The following is a 17,001-nucleotide window of genomic DNA, read 5'->3' as shown; positions in this document are numbered from 1 at the left end:
GCTTGTTTTTGCTTTTGGTTTTGGTTTTGGTTTTTTGAAACAGGGTCTCTCTATGTTAGCCTTGGCTGTCCTGGACTAGCTTTGTAGACCAGGCTGGCCTCAAACTCACAGCGATCTGCCTGCCTCTGCCTCCTGAGTGCTAGGATTAAAGGCGTGCGCCACTATGCCTGGCAAATATATATATATATTTTTCGTTTTTTTCGAGACAAGGCCTCTCTGTGTAGCCTTAGCTGTCCTGGACTCGCTTTGTAGACCAGGCTGGCCTCAAACTCACAGCAATTCCACTGCCTCTGCCTCCCGAGTGCTGGGATTAAAGGCGTGCGCCACCACGCCTGTCTCCAGCAGTCAGATTAATACGAGTTCTTATTTCGAGTAGCCAAGCTTTATGCTCAAAATAGAAGTATCACTAATATAGTTACATACATACACGTGTGCCTGGTTTTCCTAATTGTACACACAGCACATTTTCATAATAAAAGGAACTTAGGGTAGGGAACCCCGAAGTCAGCTCACGGCACCTCGAGACCCAGTTGCTCAAGAGGGACAGAGGGCACAGAGAAGGGACAAAGATGGGAGATAGAGGAAGAGAGAGAAGGGAGAGGGAAGGAAGGGGCAGAGGAGACGGGAAGGGGTGTTGGACAACGACTGCCTCTGGATAGAGAGGAGACAGACATGGCCCATAGGGAAATGGCAGTGTATAAAGGTAAAAGGGGAAACCCTGTGTTAGGATGAGGTGTTTGATTGTAATTGGGCATGTAAATTAGGTGAGCCGAAGGGGGTTTGGATTACTAGACTTCAGTACTTTGATAGCTGGACCTGGGAGTCAGCCTCCGGCGGGGAAGTGGCCGAATAAGGGCATAGACCCTGGTGGCTAGCTTTAGGACTACAGCTGGAGAGATGGCTCAGCTGTTAAAGGCTAGGCTCGCAACCAAAAATACAAGGAATGCAGTCTAATGGGATTTTTTGTTCGTTTGTTTTGTTTTTAGTAAGGCGGAGGGAGTGGGGGAGAAGGCAAGGCTAGCCATAGCCATGTTTAGCATGCTGGGCTGGCTGGAGTCCCTTCACTTAGAATTTCAGATACGTCTCTAACAGACAGAGCTCCCAGCAGCCTTCCCCTGGTGAGCATAGGCTCGCCTGATGGAGCTTTCTGAACCCCAGGCAGACACTGGAGTAGTGTGTGTGCTTATAGATTACGACATATGCATTTTTCTGGTGAGTGAAGTCATATCTTTCACCAGGATGTACTAGTGTTCTCTGATGGAAATATCTGTGGACAACTTCAGTAAACAACCACCGATGTCTATCTCCCGTAATTTTGTCTGCAAATATAAAAACACATGCGTGCGCGTTTCACACATAGACACGTGTACATAAATATACGGCACACCGCGTCTCCATCCTTAAAACTAGGATTGCGTTCGTTCGTAAGCAGCCCTTGCTTTTCTCCTTGCTGTAGTGGCAGAGATGCTTTTGTGTAAGCTTTGCTGTGTTCTAGGGAGTGGGCGCGTTCAGTCATTACAGCTCAGGAGATCGACTGGCAGGGCCGGGCTTGCCTTCTGTAGGGTGTTGCTGCGTGTGTACTTGACAGGCAGCCCTACGGCAGCATGCATAGGCACCAGTGAAATCTAGAACCCACAACTGACAGGAAAGAGCAAACCCACTCCAGTCACCTGCTCCTCGAGGAGCTATCAGATCAGAGGCTTGGGTCACACTCTTTCTACGTGGGCCACTCTCTCTGTGTGGCCACTCTCACTTTCTATGCCCCTTCAGTGTTCTGGTACCACTCTGCTCCTTTCTGATTGTGGTTGGTAGTTGTAATTGAATTTCTTGGTGGTACTTTATAGTTTCTCCCTATAGCACAGGAAACTAAATATGTGTTTTGTGAAGAATGATATTCACTTTTTTTGCCCATATAGTATTGATCACAAGTGGAAATTGTGATTAAAACTGTGTTATTGGGTTATATAAGAGCACAGCTGCCTCTGCTGACTTCTGGTTAGAATGTGAAGTCAGGTAGGAATTGATTCTACGGATATCTGTAAGAAGAAAAGCCAAATAGCTATATAAACTTGTCAGTTCACTGTAATAACTTTTAGATTTAAAAGTGGGGAGAGTGTGTTATATAAATGTTCACAGTTGGGGAATTGGCATAATAAATAAATTTTAGATGATTTTTTTTAAAGTAATGACTATTACGTTTCTTTCCAGACTGTTGGTGAAATTGCAAGAGCTGAATTATAATTTGAAAGTGAAGGTCTCATTTGATAAGTAAGTTTTAAAAATCCTATTTAAGATACTATTTAAAACACTGGTTTGTTAACCTCTCCATCAAATAAGCAGATTAGGAGTTCTTCCCAAGACCCACGCTGCACTGCCTGCAATGCAGGTCCCCACAGCACAGCCTGTGAGGAGAGGTGCCTAGTGAGGTACCCTAGAGCCCGTGCAAGCCATCCTAGCTCCTTTCTGAGGACTGGGAGTTTTGCTTAGAGCAGGTACTTGAGGAAAGGACACTGCCTTCGAGTCTTAAAACAGTTGGACTTCACATATTATATCTCTTACTTAGGCCAGCCCCAGAGAAGAGGCTTTGAGTCTAACACACACACACAAAGACCTCAGGTTTTCTGGGACTGCCTCAAGTGAGGCCCTGGTCTGAGGAACCAGCACTGAAAGAAAAAACCTTAACCTCAGACTTAAAACTGAAACCGCCCTGTTGCCCCAGTTGCTTGGCTATCTCGTCATTTTTCTCAAGATCGGTCCGGTCCAAACAATAGAGAATAAGATGAGGACCGTGGGTTTCTGTCTGTGGCTCACTGTGTTAGCTGGTGCCTGCACAGAGCAAGGACACGATGCGCAGAGGACCTGTGAGCTCTTCACCCCTTGCAGTACCCTGGGGTTAGAGCTGGTAGCACGCTGTATGAGAGAGAGATGCAAGGCCGACCGTTTATGTGCCTGCGGCATGCAGTGTTACCTAGTCTCACGAGTGTGAATGGTAAGGAAATGAGTGAAAGAAAGGACGAGGGACCACAGGCGTGGATTTTCTATTGTTTCATTAGTTTGCATGTATTTTGTGTTCTTTTATGAGACAAGTCATGGCCCTCCTGCCTCTGTCTTCTGTGCCCTGAGATTCAGGCACATGCTGTCACCTCCACTCACGGATAGGCTTTTTTATTCCTCACTTCCTTTTCTCTCATTTCCTCCTTTTCCCTTCTTTTTCTCTTTTAAAGGAAGAAAATATATTTAGTGAGTAAACTGCGAGGGCCAGGGGGCTAGGAAGTAACTACAGTACCACCTGCAGCCTATGCATTTATTTTATACCTTTTATTTATATATCTATGTGATCGTATGCATCTACGCTGTATCGATTAATACTTATTTCATGTGTACATGTTTTTATTTTTATTTTTTACAGAGACGTGAATGAGAAAAACACAGTAAAAGGGTAGGTGTAACATCGGCACTGCGCTTTGCTATCTTGTTTGTCTAGTAGCTTGAAGCATTTTAAGGGTTTGCGTCTTGCATTGCACAGATTCCGGAAGTTCAACATTCTGGGCACGCACACAAAAGTGATGAACATGGAAGAGTCCACCAATGGAAGCTTGGCGGCCGAGTTCCGGCACCTGGTAAGCAGAGCTGGTCGCTGCCTTGTTGCCTCTGGTCCTTTAGAAGTCATATAGCATATTGGCCCCTAAACGTTCCCTACTGTGGGGTCCCGTGTCTCCTCACTGTGTTTTCCGACGGGGGGAGGGGGATGTACTGCTCTGCATAAAGTGCGCTCCATGAACTTTCATGTGCATACATTATATAAGCCCCTCCCCTCCCCTCCTCTGTGACCAGTCGCTGTGGTTCCGGTGTTCCCAGGGAAACCATTCCCATCTTCGCCTCTCTCACCTTCCAAGTTGTGTAGCAGCCTGGCTACCGCTGTTGCACTGGAGCAGAAGGGTGGCGGTACTTTCCATCCGGCTCCATGGACCCAGCGTTGCGGCTGAGCCTGCAGGGAGGTTAATGGTACCTTTTTGACCAGGTAGCAGCTTGTGAACCACATGCCTCATAGTTAGAGAGCTACATGTGAGGCAGGAGGCTCCGCCTAGCTCAGGAGTCTGAGAGTGTCCAGGACAGCCCTTTAAAGCTCCAGGATGGAAGTCTGAACTGAGGGACTAAGTCAGCCTGGAGTGCTGAGCTTAGCCTGGAAGATTCTGCAGAGACAGATGCGAAGCTGCTTTCTGAGCCTGGGGCCATGAAAGCACTGCCGAGGCGCTTGGCGTACTACAGCATATAGAAAGAACAGGCCTTGGTTCCTGAGGGGGCAGGGGGTCCTCTCCTTCAGAGTGCCCACACCCCACCAAGCTGCTGCAAGAGGCACTTTCCCTCTTGTTCTGAGGAGACTGTCACATCTTTGTTTCTAGTCCTGACTCAGGACTGATCAGTGAATCTATATCAACTTTGATGATTAACTTGTCATTTGGTTTCTTCTGTTTATAGCAATTGAAGGAACAGAAAAATGCCGGCAACAGAACTAACGAGGTAAGCGTGTGTGGCCGTGAGTAGATCCTAAGCAGACAGATCTGTTCGCAGAGGACATCACTGAGGTCCTGGGACTTGACAGGGGCGAGCACTTACAGTATCTGTGGGGATGGTAAAAAAAATTCTGCGTTTGTACTTTCTGGTTGAAAGGCAGTTTATACCACAATCTTATTGGGCCCATAAAGGCAGCCAACTGGATGGGGCAAGGTAGGCTTTTGTGTTGCTTGCATTTGGGTGAAGAAACAAACAAACAAACAAAACACAGAAAAGCTGGAGTGAGAGACTAAAAGGGACCGTTTTACTTAGGGTTACTATGCCTGCGATGCCGCAGTGTAGTCCCTCACTGAAGGAAGTCAGAACAGGAACTCAAGGAGGGCTGGAACCTGGAGGCTCTTGACACTTTCTGGGTTCTTCTACCGTCCCTGCCCTGGACTCACTTTGTAGACCAGGCTGGCCTTGAACTCACAGAGATTGGCCTGTCTCTGCCCCTGCCTCCCTGAATGCTGGGATTACAGGCATGCACCACCGAGCCCAGCTTGTTTCTGTGTTTTTTAAAGAAACCAAAATCCAGAATTCTCACTACACAGAACTAATGTAGAGGCCATGAAAGGTGCTGCTTACTGGCTTGCTCCCAATAGTTTACTTAGCCTACTTTTGTTGTTGTTGTTGTTGTTGTTGTTTTCAAGACAAGGTTTCTCTGTGTAGCCTTGGCTGTCCTGGACTCCCTTTGTAGACCAGGCTGGCCTCGAACTCATAGTGATCTGCGTGCCTCCACCTCTCTAGTGCTGGGACTACAGGCATGTGCCACCACACCCGGCTTTCAGCCTGCTTTCTTTTTCTTTTTAAAAATACTTATTTATTATGTATACAGTGTTCTGTCCTGCATGTACACCTGCATGCCAGAAGAGGGCACCAGATCACATTATAGATGGTTATGAGCCACCATGTGGTTGCTGGGAATTGAGCTCAGGACTTCTGGAAGAGCAGTCAGTGCTCTTAACCTCTGAGCCATCTCTCCAGCCCAGCCTACTTTCTTATAGAGCCCAGAACCACCAACCCAGGCATGGCACTACCCACGATGGGCTGGGCAACTCCCCCATCAATCACTGATTAAGAAAATACCCTACAGCTGGACCTTATGGCGTCGCTGTCTCAACTGAGTTCCCTCCTCTCTGATAACTCTGGCTTGTGTCAGGTTGACAGGAGATTAGCCAGCACCGTGGCTGATGCTGGAGACCTAGTGTCGCAGAGGGTCCCTTGCCATTCCGTTTCCAACCCTGTAGCACTGTCTGGTCATAGATCCCTTTTTACAGCCCGAGCCTTAGAATTTATGTTTGTGGTGATTGAAAAATGAGAGAAAAAAATTGAAAAAAATCAGGCATGGTGGCGCTCATCTTTAATCCCAGTTGTCGGGAGGCAGAAGGAGACAGATCTCTGAGACTTAGAGGCCAGCCTGGTCTATGAACTGAGGTTCCAGGACAGCCAGGGCTGTTACACAGAGAAAGCCTGTCTCAAAAACAACAACAACAACAACAACACAAAACAAAACAAAGCAAAAAAACCCTAAAAAACAAAAGAGACACGGACAATGAGAGATGGATAGAGGGTGGCCTGGGTCTGGTTTGGTTTGTAGTTGTCCCTGGCACACATACCATTTGCTGTCATTTCATATCGCAACCACTAGAGGTCACTGCAGTAATGAGACAGATGCTGGTTGGTGCAGCGTAGACACCTTCCAATAGGTTTTGCACCTTAGCTGTCTTTGTCACTTCCTAGGTGTAGCAGCTGTCCCTGTAGTTCCAAGCTAGTGTGACACCTACAGAAGAGGTGTGCACGAAGAAGGCACTTGGAAGCCTGTCCCTTTCTCCCAAGCTCTGCAAGCTTACGTGGTTGGTTACTTTGTCCTTTTAGTAGAGGCTCTCACTTGAGAGACACGCCCTGTCTGCCTTCCCCTCTGCCGCCCTGTGACGTGCGCAGTCCATGGGAGCAGGCAGACAGCTGGAGGTCGGTCGAGAGCTCAGAGCTTGTGGATAAACCCATTTGCAGTTGCCAGTTTTCCCACCGATGTTTTTTTCCTCTGAAGAGGTAATCCTTGCCATAATTGCAAACATCTCTGAGAGGACACCAAAAAGGCTTGGAACAATAAAACTGGCCTAGATTATGGCGTTCCAAAGTCTTCTGGAGCACAGTTGATTTCAGGATCCTTACAACCTGTCTGAGTTTTGTGAGTTGCAGGATTGTGAACGAGTTGTCCTTTTTTCCTTTTCAAAGGGGCCTCTGATTGTCACTGAGGAACTTCACTCTCTTAGCTTCGAAACCCAGTTGTGCCAGCCGGGCTTGGTAATTGACCTTGAGGTAAGATTTACAGCCTCCCGAGGGACAGTGCACCCTATCTTTACTTCCACAAAGCTTTGTTTTTCAGGGTTTTTAAAAAAAAAGATTTATTTATTTATTGTATATGAGTGCTTTATCTGTAGAAGAGGGCATCAGATCACATTATAGATGGTTGTGAGCCACCATGTGGTTGCTGGGAATTGAACTCTGGAAGATCAGGTGGAGCTCTTAACCACTGAACCATTTCTCTAGCCCCATTTTTCAGTTTTTATTTCAGTTATTTACCTAATTGTTAAAAAAAAAAAGATGATCCCTTTAAAATGTTCTATTTAAAAAATTCTATGGGTATGGGTGTTTTATCTGCATGTATGTCTGTACACCACATGTATGTCTGGTGCCTACAGAGGCCAGAAGAGGGCAGCAGATCTGCTGGGACTCAAGTCACAGACAGGCGTGAGCCTCCATGTGGGTGATGGGAGTCAAACTTGGGCCCTCTGGAAGAGCAACCAGTGCCCTTAACTGTGAATCCACCTCTCTCGTCCCCAAGGCAATCTTTTCCAGCTAGTACTACGTTGACATTCTCTAGGAAGCTAGAGACTTGAATTAACCTTCAATTTTTGCAAAGCGAATGTTGTGATTGTGATAGCCACTGTTGAGTGCCTAGCTGTTACAGTGATGATTGAAACAATCTCAAGGTGTTTGTTTACTTTCAGACCACCTCTCTGCCCGTCGTGGTGATCTCCAACGTCAGCCAGCTCCCCAGTGGCTGGGCATCGATCCTGTGGTACAACATGCTGGTGACAGAGCCCAGGGTAAGGAATACACACTTGCTTTAGTACGGTTAGCCAAGACGGAGCTGCTGCCTGCTCCTGGTAACCAGATGTTGAGAGAAGCAGTGCCAAACCCTCTGGCATCGCTAAGGATCTTGGTGACTGGGAAAACAGTCAGACGCAGGCGCTGTGTGTGACGAGGGTGACTTTCCTTCCCTGTGAACAAGCTCAGGCAGCCGAAGGTTTTACTCTCTGGTTGTAGAGGGAGTCCCTTGGTGTTGCTTGTTTTAAAATGTATGCATTTGATAAATGAGCATGTGTTTTCTCAGAGCAGGGATGCACTGCAGACTGGTCAGTTGATTCTCAGGGAAATACTCGTGTTCTGCGAAGTAGGCAGGAACTTTGGTTAATCAAAATACAGAATGCTAGCTTTCAGGGGAAATTCAGAGCTCAGCTCCTGTAAGCGTCTAGTTGTAGCATTTTTGCTGGCCCATGATACATAAGTGTACTTCTTTTTCAAAATACCTTCCTTATCTAGTGTATCTGACGACTTGTTACCACTGACTGTATGTCGCCAAGTAGCGCTGTAACTCAGGCCTGATGAAACTCTCCCCATAATGTGTCGTGTGTGTGTGTCATGTGTGCACACCCGTGTGTGTATCGTGTGTGTGTGTGTGTGTGTCGTCCACTGCCGCCCCATTTTGTAGGTTTAGGCACATCGTGCTACATCAGCCCAGCACTTGGCACCATTTTAAACAATGAAGTCCCCAACAAAAATCACAAAATGTGAAAAACAGACAGGCCAAGACAATTGTGAGCTGCAATAAAAAATCAGACGGCCAGGTGGTAGTGGTGGCGCACGCCTTTAATCCTAGCACTCGGGAGGCAGAGGCAGGTGGATCGCTGTGAGTTCGAGGCCAGCCTGGTCTACAAAGCCAGGCCAGGACAGCCAAGGCTACACAGAGAAACCCTGTCTCAAAAAACAAAGAACAAAAAACAAAAAAAAGTCAGGATATGTTTTTTCCATCTCACTTGGGAACATCAAATCTGTGACCACAAAATTGCCTTACGTGTTGATTTTGGAGTTAGAAGTAAATTTTAGTGAGTAAATAGGTCCACAAGTGTGAATCTGCTAAGTCTGAGGATTCTCGTCCCCAGCTGTGACAGGCTGTGTGTCACATAAGCCAGCACTGAGCACAGGGACGGGCTGGGCTTCGCTGGTGGCTCTGGTGTGACGCCAACATCTGGATGTTTTCTTTCCAGAATCTCTCTTTCTTCCTGAATCCACCGTGTGCGTGGTGGTCGCAGCTCTCAGAGGTGCTGAGCTGGCAGTTTTCATCGGTCACCAAGAGAGGTCTCAATGCAGACCAGCTGAGCATGCTGGGAGAGAAGCTTCTGGGTACGATGGACATGCGCACTGAGTCAGCTTTCTCTTTCTTGCTCTTCTATTTCTTAGAGGTAGATCAGTTGGCTTTCTAACTACAGCCGACTGTAGCTAAGTAAGTCATGCTTTGGAAATAAGATTATGTCCAAGTAAATTAGCAATGAATCCTTCCTTCACTCTCTTACAGTAACATTTGTGAGATAAGATCTTACGGGAAATTTTTTTAGATTATGAAAATATGTTACATGAGCCTGAAATAAGTTATTGATGAGCAAGATGAGCTGTTATCTGTCCTAGGGAATAAATGATGTAAGTCCCTGGCACAATAAAGTTCTAGGATTAAAACCCCTATGCTCAGGCCGGGCGTGGTGGCTCATGACTTTAATCCCAGAACGCAGGCAGCAAAGGCACGCGGATCGCTGTGAGTTTGAGGCCAGCCTGGTCTACGAAGTGAGTCTGGGACAGCCAAGGCTAACACAAGAGACCTTGTCTTGAAAACAAACAAACAAACAAACAAACAAAACCAAAAAACAAAATAAAACAAAAAAACTCAACAACAAACCCCTACACTCTTGTGTCAGTTGGGCCCGTGTTGGGGATACAGGGCCACAGTTTCATCTGATCAGTCACTCTGGACCTGGGTCTTCCTCAGTGGTTTACGTCAGAAGACGTATTCATCTTTTACAATAAAATAAAAGACCTAGTCGCTGACAGGAGCGTCTGAACCATGTCTTTAAAATCCCATGGACCCTGTTGTCCATGTTTGCTGTCTGTAGCAGGGTGACACAGACCACAGCAGATATGGACCCTTCTTAACCAGATGTCCCTCAGCAATGTCTTTGCCCAAATGTGCATGGTAACAAAGATCTTGTTCTGTGTCCAGATGTGACGAGATGTGAGGGTTTCCCCCCTGCTTGTAGCTTATCTGTGGTTTCCTTTAAACAAAGGCAGTGGACTTGTCACAGCTCAAACCATGGGCTGTTTCAATTTGTATGGCTAATGGTTCGCATCCGTCTGAGCCACTGTCCACTCCGTGAGAAGGAAGTACCTAATGACTACAGTATCGGTCGACTGATCACCTGGGGGTGCTCTTGGCCTTACTTTGAACTGTACATTTCATCTGGGGCACTTTGGGTGCGGAGACTTCACTCAGGCAGTTAGAGGGAGCAGTGGGACAGAGAGACCTTCCCCAGAGAGCCTTGCAGGGCGACAGAGATCACCACACTGTCGGATCAGCTTGGGAGGGATCGGCATGGAGTGCGATTTACAGAGATCCCACCTCTCCTCAAGAAGTGGAGCTGAGCGGCAGCAGATGGCAAGCTTCATGATGCTCCAGCTTCCCCCGCAGACTTTCATAATCGGATGCCCAGTAATCTCCCATGTGTTTTGAAATCAAACCAGCAGACAAGCTGCGCATCTGTAATCTCAGGCTGGTGGAGGCAGAGGCACTGGAGGGGATGATGAGTTTGAGCCCAGGCTGGGCTACCCAGGATGACCTACCTGTCTTACAAAATGAAGGAGTGAGTGGAACAAAACCACCACTCATAGGTTTTAGATTGCTTGATCATATCCTCTGATTCATTTCAAATTAACGTGCCAGAGAATACCAACCCTGCTGAGGTCACCCTTTGCGGTAGACACAAGAGCTGTCAGTCCGATTGGAGCAGCAGATCAGTTTCTGTTTGGTAAAAAGTCTAATTTGTGTTTGTTTGTTTGTTCAGGTCCTAATGCTGGCCCTGACGGTCTCATTCCGTGGACCAGGTTTTGTAAGGTGGGTACCGCCTAGGTCCTGCATGGGCCACTAAGTTCTTTCCTGCTCCAGGGAGCTCTCCTGTTTCTCGCTGTGGTCATTTTACTGTTTGCTTATTCTGGCATGTTTATCTGTCCCCCTCACACCCCCTAGAGCAAGCTGTTTACTTTCCCTCAGTGCAGGAGGTTGGTCTCCAAGCGCGCAGGAAACACCTGCCTGAGTGATAACATTCTTCCACATCCGACAGTCCTCAGTCCCCTCACAGGGGCCTCCTAATCAGCAGGGTTTTGGCTAAGGCCGTGTGAAATGTGCAGAAGTGCTCGGCTGAGGGCACTTGCACAGGATGTTGACACCCTGCTGGAGCCTGGCCGCTCTCGCTGGGCTCTGTGGTGTGAGGGCAGCTCCTGTTTGCCAGGCATCTTGGAAATTGTCATCCCCACTGGGTGCTGCTCTTGGGAAAAGGGAAGAAGAGAAAAAAAGAGCTCTAGTAAATCAGAAAGAGGCAGGGACGCAGGCCTCCCCACTGTGGGGTGACTGCCACACTTGCAGGGACCCAGGCCTCCTCACTGGGGGGTGACCGCCACTTGTGCAGGGACCCAGGCCTCCCCACTGGGGGGTGACCGCCACTCTTGCCTGAGTTGGGGCCTCTTCGGAAGGGACAGGGCAAGACAGTGCTTCCGTTAATCAATTGTGCATTTGTATACTTTCAGGAAAATATTAACGATAAAAACTTTTCCTTCTGGCCTTGGATTGACACCATCCTAGAACTCATTAAGAAACACCTGCTCTGCCTCTGGAATGATGGGTAAGGGCCCCTGCGAGCTGCATTTCACATGCCCTCCTAAGGTTGAGACAAAGCCGGAGCTGGACATCATGGTTTGACAGGAGGAATGCACACATATGTGGGGTCAGGATTCAGTGAGGAGGCCCTCAGAAGAGTAAGCGTATCTTAGGATATGTGTACATGTATTTTTTAAAAGCCAAATTTAAAGCCTCTGAGTGCCATTGATGTATCCGTTCATTCCCACAGAAGTTGACAGGATTTACTGTGCTGCCCTAGTAGGGAAGCAAACGCCACCAGGAGGGGTGGTGCACACCTTTAACCTCAGCACGCTGAAGGCAGAAGCAGGCGGATCTCTCTGACCACAGCAATTTCCAGGCCAGCTAAGACCGGGCAGTGAGAGACTCTGCCTTTTTTTTTTTTTTTTGGAAAATTTAAAATTTTAAAAAAATTTTTATTTTATTAATTTATTCATATTACATCTCAATGGTTATCCCCTCCCTTGTATCCTCCCATTCCTCCCTCCCTCCCATTTTCCCCTTACTCCCCTCCCCTATGACTGTGACTGAGGGGGACCTCCTCCCCCTGTACATGCTCATAGGGTATCAAGTCTCTTCTTGGTAACCTGCTATCCTTCCTCTGAGTGCCACCAGGTCTCCCAATTCAGGGGATGTGGTCAAATATGAGGCACCAGAGTACATGTGAAAGTCAGACCCCACTCTCCACTCAACTGTGGAATCTGCCTTTTTTTTTTTTTTAATGTTTAGCTTATTCGTTCCTAGGATCAATTGGTATCTCAATAATACACTTCAGGTGACCTGAAGGGCTGGTGTGTGAAAACATGTTTTCTTAGGCCGCATCTCCAGTATGAGATGCATGTGCAGACACTTTCATGGTGTTTCAAATCAACAAGTAATAGTAGAAAAGCCTTTTTACCGAGCATCAGACCAACTCCTTCCTTGAACACGCCCATGTATAACGCTCGTTTCAGTGTCAGTTAAACATTTGAAAGCATATGTTTTTTTGTAGTATGCAGCGGTGAAAATTAAATTCATAAATGAATCACAGAGTATCTCCACAAATCTCTTTAATGCCCAGGTGCATCATGGGCTTTATCAGCAAGGAGCGAGAACGTGCTCTGCTCAAGGACCAGCAGCCTGGGACCTTCCTGCTTCGGTTCAGTGAGAGCTCCCGGGAAGGAGCCATCACATTCACATGGGTGGAGCGGTCCCAAAATGGAGGCGGTGAGTGAAGCCAGCTGCACACGTGTGAACTCTGGCACACGCACCAGGCTGTTAGAGTAGCTTGGGGACGGAAATCGCATACCCTATAATTGCACACTAAGCTCTCCAAGAGAGACTAAGCCACGGTGGACACTGGTGATGATACGTTGCCTGCAGACGGGGTGTGGAAACGATGCATTTCTGAGCACAAGGCCAGGTTTTTCCTTTCTCTCAGGGTTGTGTGCCTGCAGATCAACGATGTGAATCAGTGCTCTCTGCACCAAGTTGTTGGAAGGATCACATTTCCCACAGTGTACGATTTCAGACTCAGCTCATTCTGGGATATAGTGCCTGGGTGAGACAGGCTTTGTGAGATGGGCTTTGCAGATTCCTCCACACACCTGCTAGCAGGACTGCCTGGGTGAGGTGCAGCCCCGCCCACCTCCCAGCAGAGGGGCAGCACCTTCCGCTCTGCTGCATATTAGATTTCTACTTAACCAAATGGTAAAGCACGCCAGAACCGTGCTATTGTACAGCAGGTTTCCTGTGATGAAACTGAACAGAACAAATGGGAAAAGTAAGCGCCACAAACTGATGGTTGCTTAAGGCTTGCTTGGAGAGCTGAGGGGAAAGCTGGGCTGTCTCTGGGTATTCGGTGGCTTGGTTCAGAAAAAAGGACAGTCTTCTGATTCTACTTGTTTCGGTCTGGTTCTGATAAAAAGAGCAGGAGGCCCCAAATCGGCCTGGTGCAGGCTTGGTGCTGAGCTTGGCCTGGTTTCTTTCCTCCTGGCAGCTCTTTTCCCAAGGCCACTGAGAGGTGGGCCGAGAAACAGCCAGGAAAGCTACGGCTACAGCTACAGCTACAGCTACAGCTACGGCTACAGGGATTTAGGCTCTAGGATAGTTGGGGGAGGGGGGGTGAGAGAGACAGACAGAGACAGACAGACAGACAGTCAGACACAGAGAGACAGAGACAGACACACAGAGAGAGACAGAGAGAGAGAGTGACAGTGACAGACAGACAGAGACAGACACAAAGAGAGAGAGACAGAGACAGGCACAGAGAGACAGAGAGAGAGAGACAGACACACACACACACACACACACACACACACATACGGGGGTGGGGGTGGGGGTGGGGGTGGGAAGGGAGCTATCAGAGCAGCAGTGCACACCCTGGCTCCTCACAGGAGAGCACTGAAGCACACCTTATAGCCTGGAGGGCTGTTGGGAAGAAGTAACATTACAGGATCTTAGTTTTGGTTCGAGAATTGTTTGTTTTTAATAAAACAGAATTTCTCGATCTGAAAGGAAAAGCAGAAAGAGCCGATCTTTAATAACGTGCTCTGCAGCCTGAGCCTAGCGACCTGGGCAGTGATTATGTATCTGCGGCTGGGCGCTGCTCTGTTAGGAATGCAAGCTCTTAGAGATGCTCTAGGCTAGAGTTAGACGCTGTCTGGAGATCAACAAGTATGTTGTGACCAAACAGTGAAAACGGTGTTTGCTTCCTGCCTTAGGCAGGATTATGTCCTTAGAACTACAGAGGCTCCCGAGGGTTGGCAGGCGGCACCTGGTTCTCACTGGGCTCCCTTGAATTGCTTTGGTTCTCCCTGGGGTTGGGCCTCACCAGTTCCTTCCTTTTAGAGCCCGACTTCCATGCCGTTGAACCCTACACGAAGAAAGAGCTTTCAGCTGTTACTTTCCCAGATATTATTCGCAATTACAAAGTCATGGCTGCCGAGAACATACCAGAGAACCCCCTGAAGTACCTGTACCCCAATATTGACAAAGACCATGCCTTCGGAAAGTATTACTCCAGGCCAAAGGAAGGTGAGTGTGACGCAAGCTGTGGCGGCTGTGAGGGAGAGTGTAGGGAGGTTGTTCTTGGTGTTCAGCTGATCCCAGACAAGTTCAGTAACTCACATTGGTCCTCACTGTCTTATAGGTGGAACAGTGGTGGCACAAATGCCAACTATAGTGTTACCACTCTCTTGAATTAATGTAGCAGGCTTTTTAAAACACAGCACAAGCCGAGCGTGGTGGCGAACGCCTTTAGTCCCAGCACTCGGGAGGCAGAAACAGGTGGATCTCTGTGAGTTCAAGGTCAGCCTGGTCTACAAAGTGATTCCAGGACAGTCAGGGCTACACAGAGAGACCTTGTCTCAAAAAAAAAAAAAAAAAAAGCACACAGCATAAACTCAATAAAGTTGAAATGAGCTGCAAGGAGTGAATACATGTTTCTGTTTGAAGGCTATTGGAAGGGGCTGTGTCTTCTTTTGTATATTTGTTACTAGTTTTTCCACATGAGAGGGGTAAAGGGTACGATCTAAGGCTAACCAGTTTCTCCCAGCCTGCTTGGGTTAAAATGGAGAGAACCAAGGTCCAGGATAAGTGAGTGGTCCACTGAGGTGGGCTCAGTCGTTTGTTAGTGACTAGACAAACGGGAAACTTTTATCTTAGGATACAAGCCCGCCTCCCAGGTCACCGGACTACATTTCCAACAGTTCAGGTTAGGCCCCGCCTGCTTTGCCAATAAAGCTGATAGCTTTTGGAATCTGAAGTCACACACTATCAGGACTTCTGGTGCAGTGCGGCTGCCCTTGGCCTGCCCCACGGCCACGCGTATCCCACCAGCTGGACAGAGAGTCCTTAGCATGCGTGGCCTCACACACCTTGTCAGATTACAAGCCCTGGGAAGAGGCCTAGCCCTTGCCTGCTTGTTCCTCCATTCCCACCAGGCTTTCAGGTGACTTGTGCAGGAAGGTCATGACCCATAAGGCTTCAGGACAATGAGCTGTCAAGTCAAAGAGACTTGTCAAAGTGCCTGTTGTGTTCCCCTGTGATTCCTGCTTTGCGAACTGTAATGATGTGCTTGCTTCCAGCACCGGAACCCATGGAGCTCGATGACCCTAAGCGAACTGGATACATCAAGACTGAGTTGATTTCTGTGTCTGAAGTGTAAGTGATCGCAGAAGACTTGACATGTTCAGAACCTCAGGCCAGCCTCGTTCCTGGCTGGGGCCCTTTGATTGCACTGACTTGCTTTTCGTTGTCATTCATGTTGTCACCAGTCGGACTTTTTGGAAAGATCATAAGTAGTCCTGGTGTCATTGTTTACCAGCATTTTACTGTCGTAAGATAAAAAAACACCAGCAGCAGCAGCAGCAGCAACAACAACAACAACAAAACCCAAAACAACAATGAACAAAATAAAACAAAGCTGTATGTAAGGAATATACGCTCTCCCCAAACTGATAACTTTGAAAAAAAAAAGTATGAATAAAATAAACAAAAATTGATGAGTGGGAAAGTAATTCTTTTCAATCAAGTGAAGGCCTAAGTCATAACTGAGATACATTTTCTCCGCTTGCTTTTATTCTGTTGTTTCATTTCATAAAAGGTAGAAAGTGTTGGAAAGTCATTGTCAGTTATTTGGCTTGCGGCACTCTCTGGGGGTGAATGGATGTAGCCTTCATGTAGCGCACTCTGTGGAGCAGCCCTGTCTGCATAGACTTCAAGGTAGGGACGAGGGATCCCCAGACGTTCCTTGGTGCTTTTCTGTCCAGGGTGAGCCTCGAGACTCTGCCATTGCAGGACGACACTGCACATTTCACACTGAGGCTCCAGCAGGCAGCAGTGGTGTAGGCTCCGTCTGGCACTTACTCATGTCCAAAGTCTAGCGACTCCCAAGGGGCCGGGCTGGGGACATAAACTTCCCACGATCTGTAATCTTTCAGAAATGTTTTATAAAGCGTGCATTTTTCTGAATGAAGTAAAGACGTGAAGCGATCCCTCAGTCACAGATAAGAGTGTCTCCATTTGCACCGCTGCCTACGTAGCTTAGGTGTTGACGCTGCCCTCTCCTCTCTCTCTTCTAGCCATCCCTCTAGGCTGCAGACCACAGACAACCTGCTTCCCATGTCTCCAGAGGAGTTTGATGAGATGTCTCGGATAGTGGGCTCGGAATTTGACAGCATGGTGAGTACCGAGGAGATGTATTCCCACCCCTGAGAAAGCTTGAGGCAGGCTGCCAGTGCCCTAGATCTGAAGTCTGCCTGTGAGGAGCAGCTGCGGGCAGAGCCAAGGAAAGGGCGTTTATTTTATCATCATCATCATCACCACCACCATCACCATCATCACCACCACCATCACCACCATCACCATCATCACCATCGTCACCATCATCATCATTATTTTTAGATGAGCCTGTGTTGAAGCTAGCTGCTTCATCAACAGGA

The 17,001-nt window shown here is 47.8% G+C and overlaps 1 protein-coding gene across 3 annotated transcripts in view; it reads left to right on the top strand.

Moving 5' to 3' along the window:
- The window catches only part of STAT1 (signal transducer and activator of transcription 1), a 48,666-nt gene that overhangs the window by 27,124 nt on the left and 4,541 nt on the right, over positions 1-17,001 (top strand). For 2 of the 3 annotated variants that reach the window (XM_084778888.1, XM_084778889.1), the window contains exons 12-24: positions 2,209-2,268; positions 3,410-3,439; positions 3,527-3,620; positions 4,480-4,521; positions 6,793-6,876; positions 7,569-7,667; positions 8,889-9,024; positions 10,731-10,780; positions 11,470-11,564; positions 12,639-12,784; positions 14,408-14,593; positions 15,646-15,721; positions 16,642-16,741. In XM_084778888.1, the coding sequence (XP_084635014.1) occupies positions 2,209-2,268; positions 3,410-3,439; positions 3,527-3,620; positions 4,480-4,521; positions 6,793-6,876; positions 7,569-7,667; positions 8,889-9,024; positions 10,731-10,780; positions 11,470-11,564; positions 12,639-12,784; positions 14,408-14,593; positions 15,646-15,721; positions 16,642-16,741 (1,198 nt within the window). Of the gene's footprint in view, positions 1-2,208; positions 2,269-3,409; positions 3,440-3,526; positions 3,621-4,479; positions 4,522-6,792; positions 6,877-7,568; positions 7,668-8,888; positions 9,025-10,730; positions 10,781-11,469; positions 11,565-12,638; positions 12,785-14,407; positions 14,594-15,645; positions 16,063-16,641; positions 16,742-17,001 lie in introns of those variants that run through there. The other variant, XM_084778890.1, reaches the window with a different exon arrangement.

This window comes from Acomys minous (genome assembly GCF_964271855.1).
Source record: "Acomys minous genome assembly, chromosome: 4".
Lineage (NCBI taxonomy): Eukaryota > Metazoa > Chordata > Mammalia > Rodentia > Muridae > Acomys > Acomys minous.
Note: the sequence above shows the minus strand (reverse complement) of the source record. Positions and strands in the feature narration are given on the sequence as shown.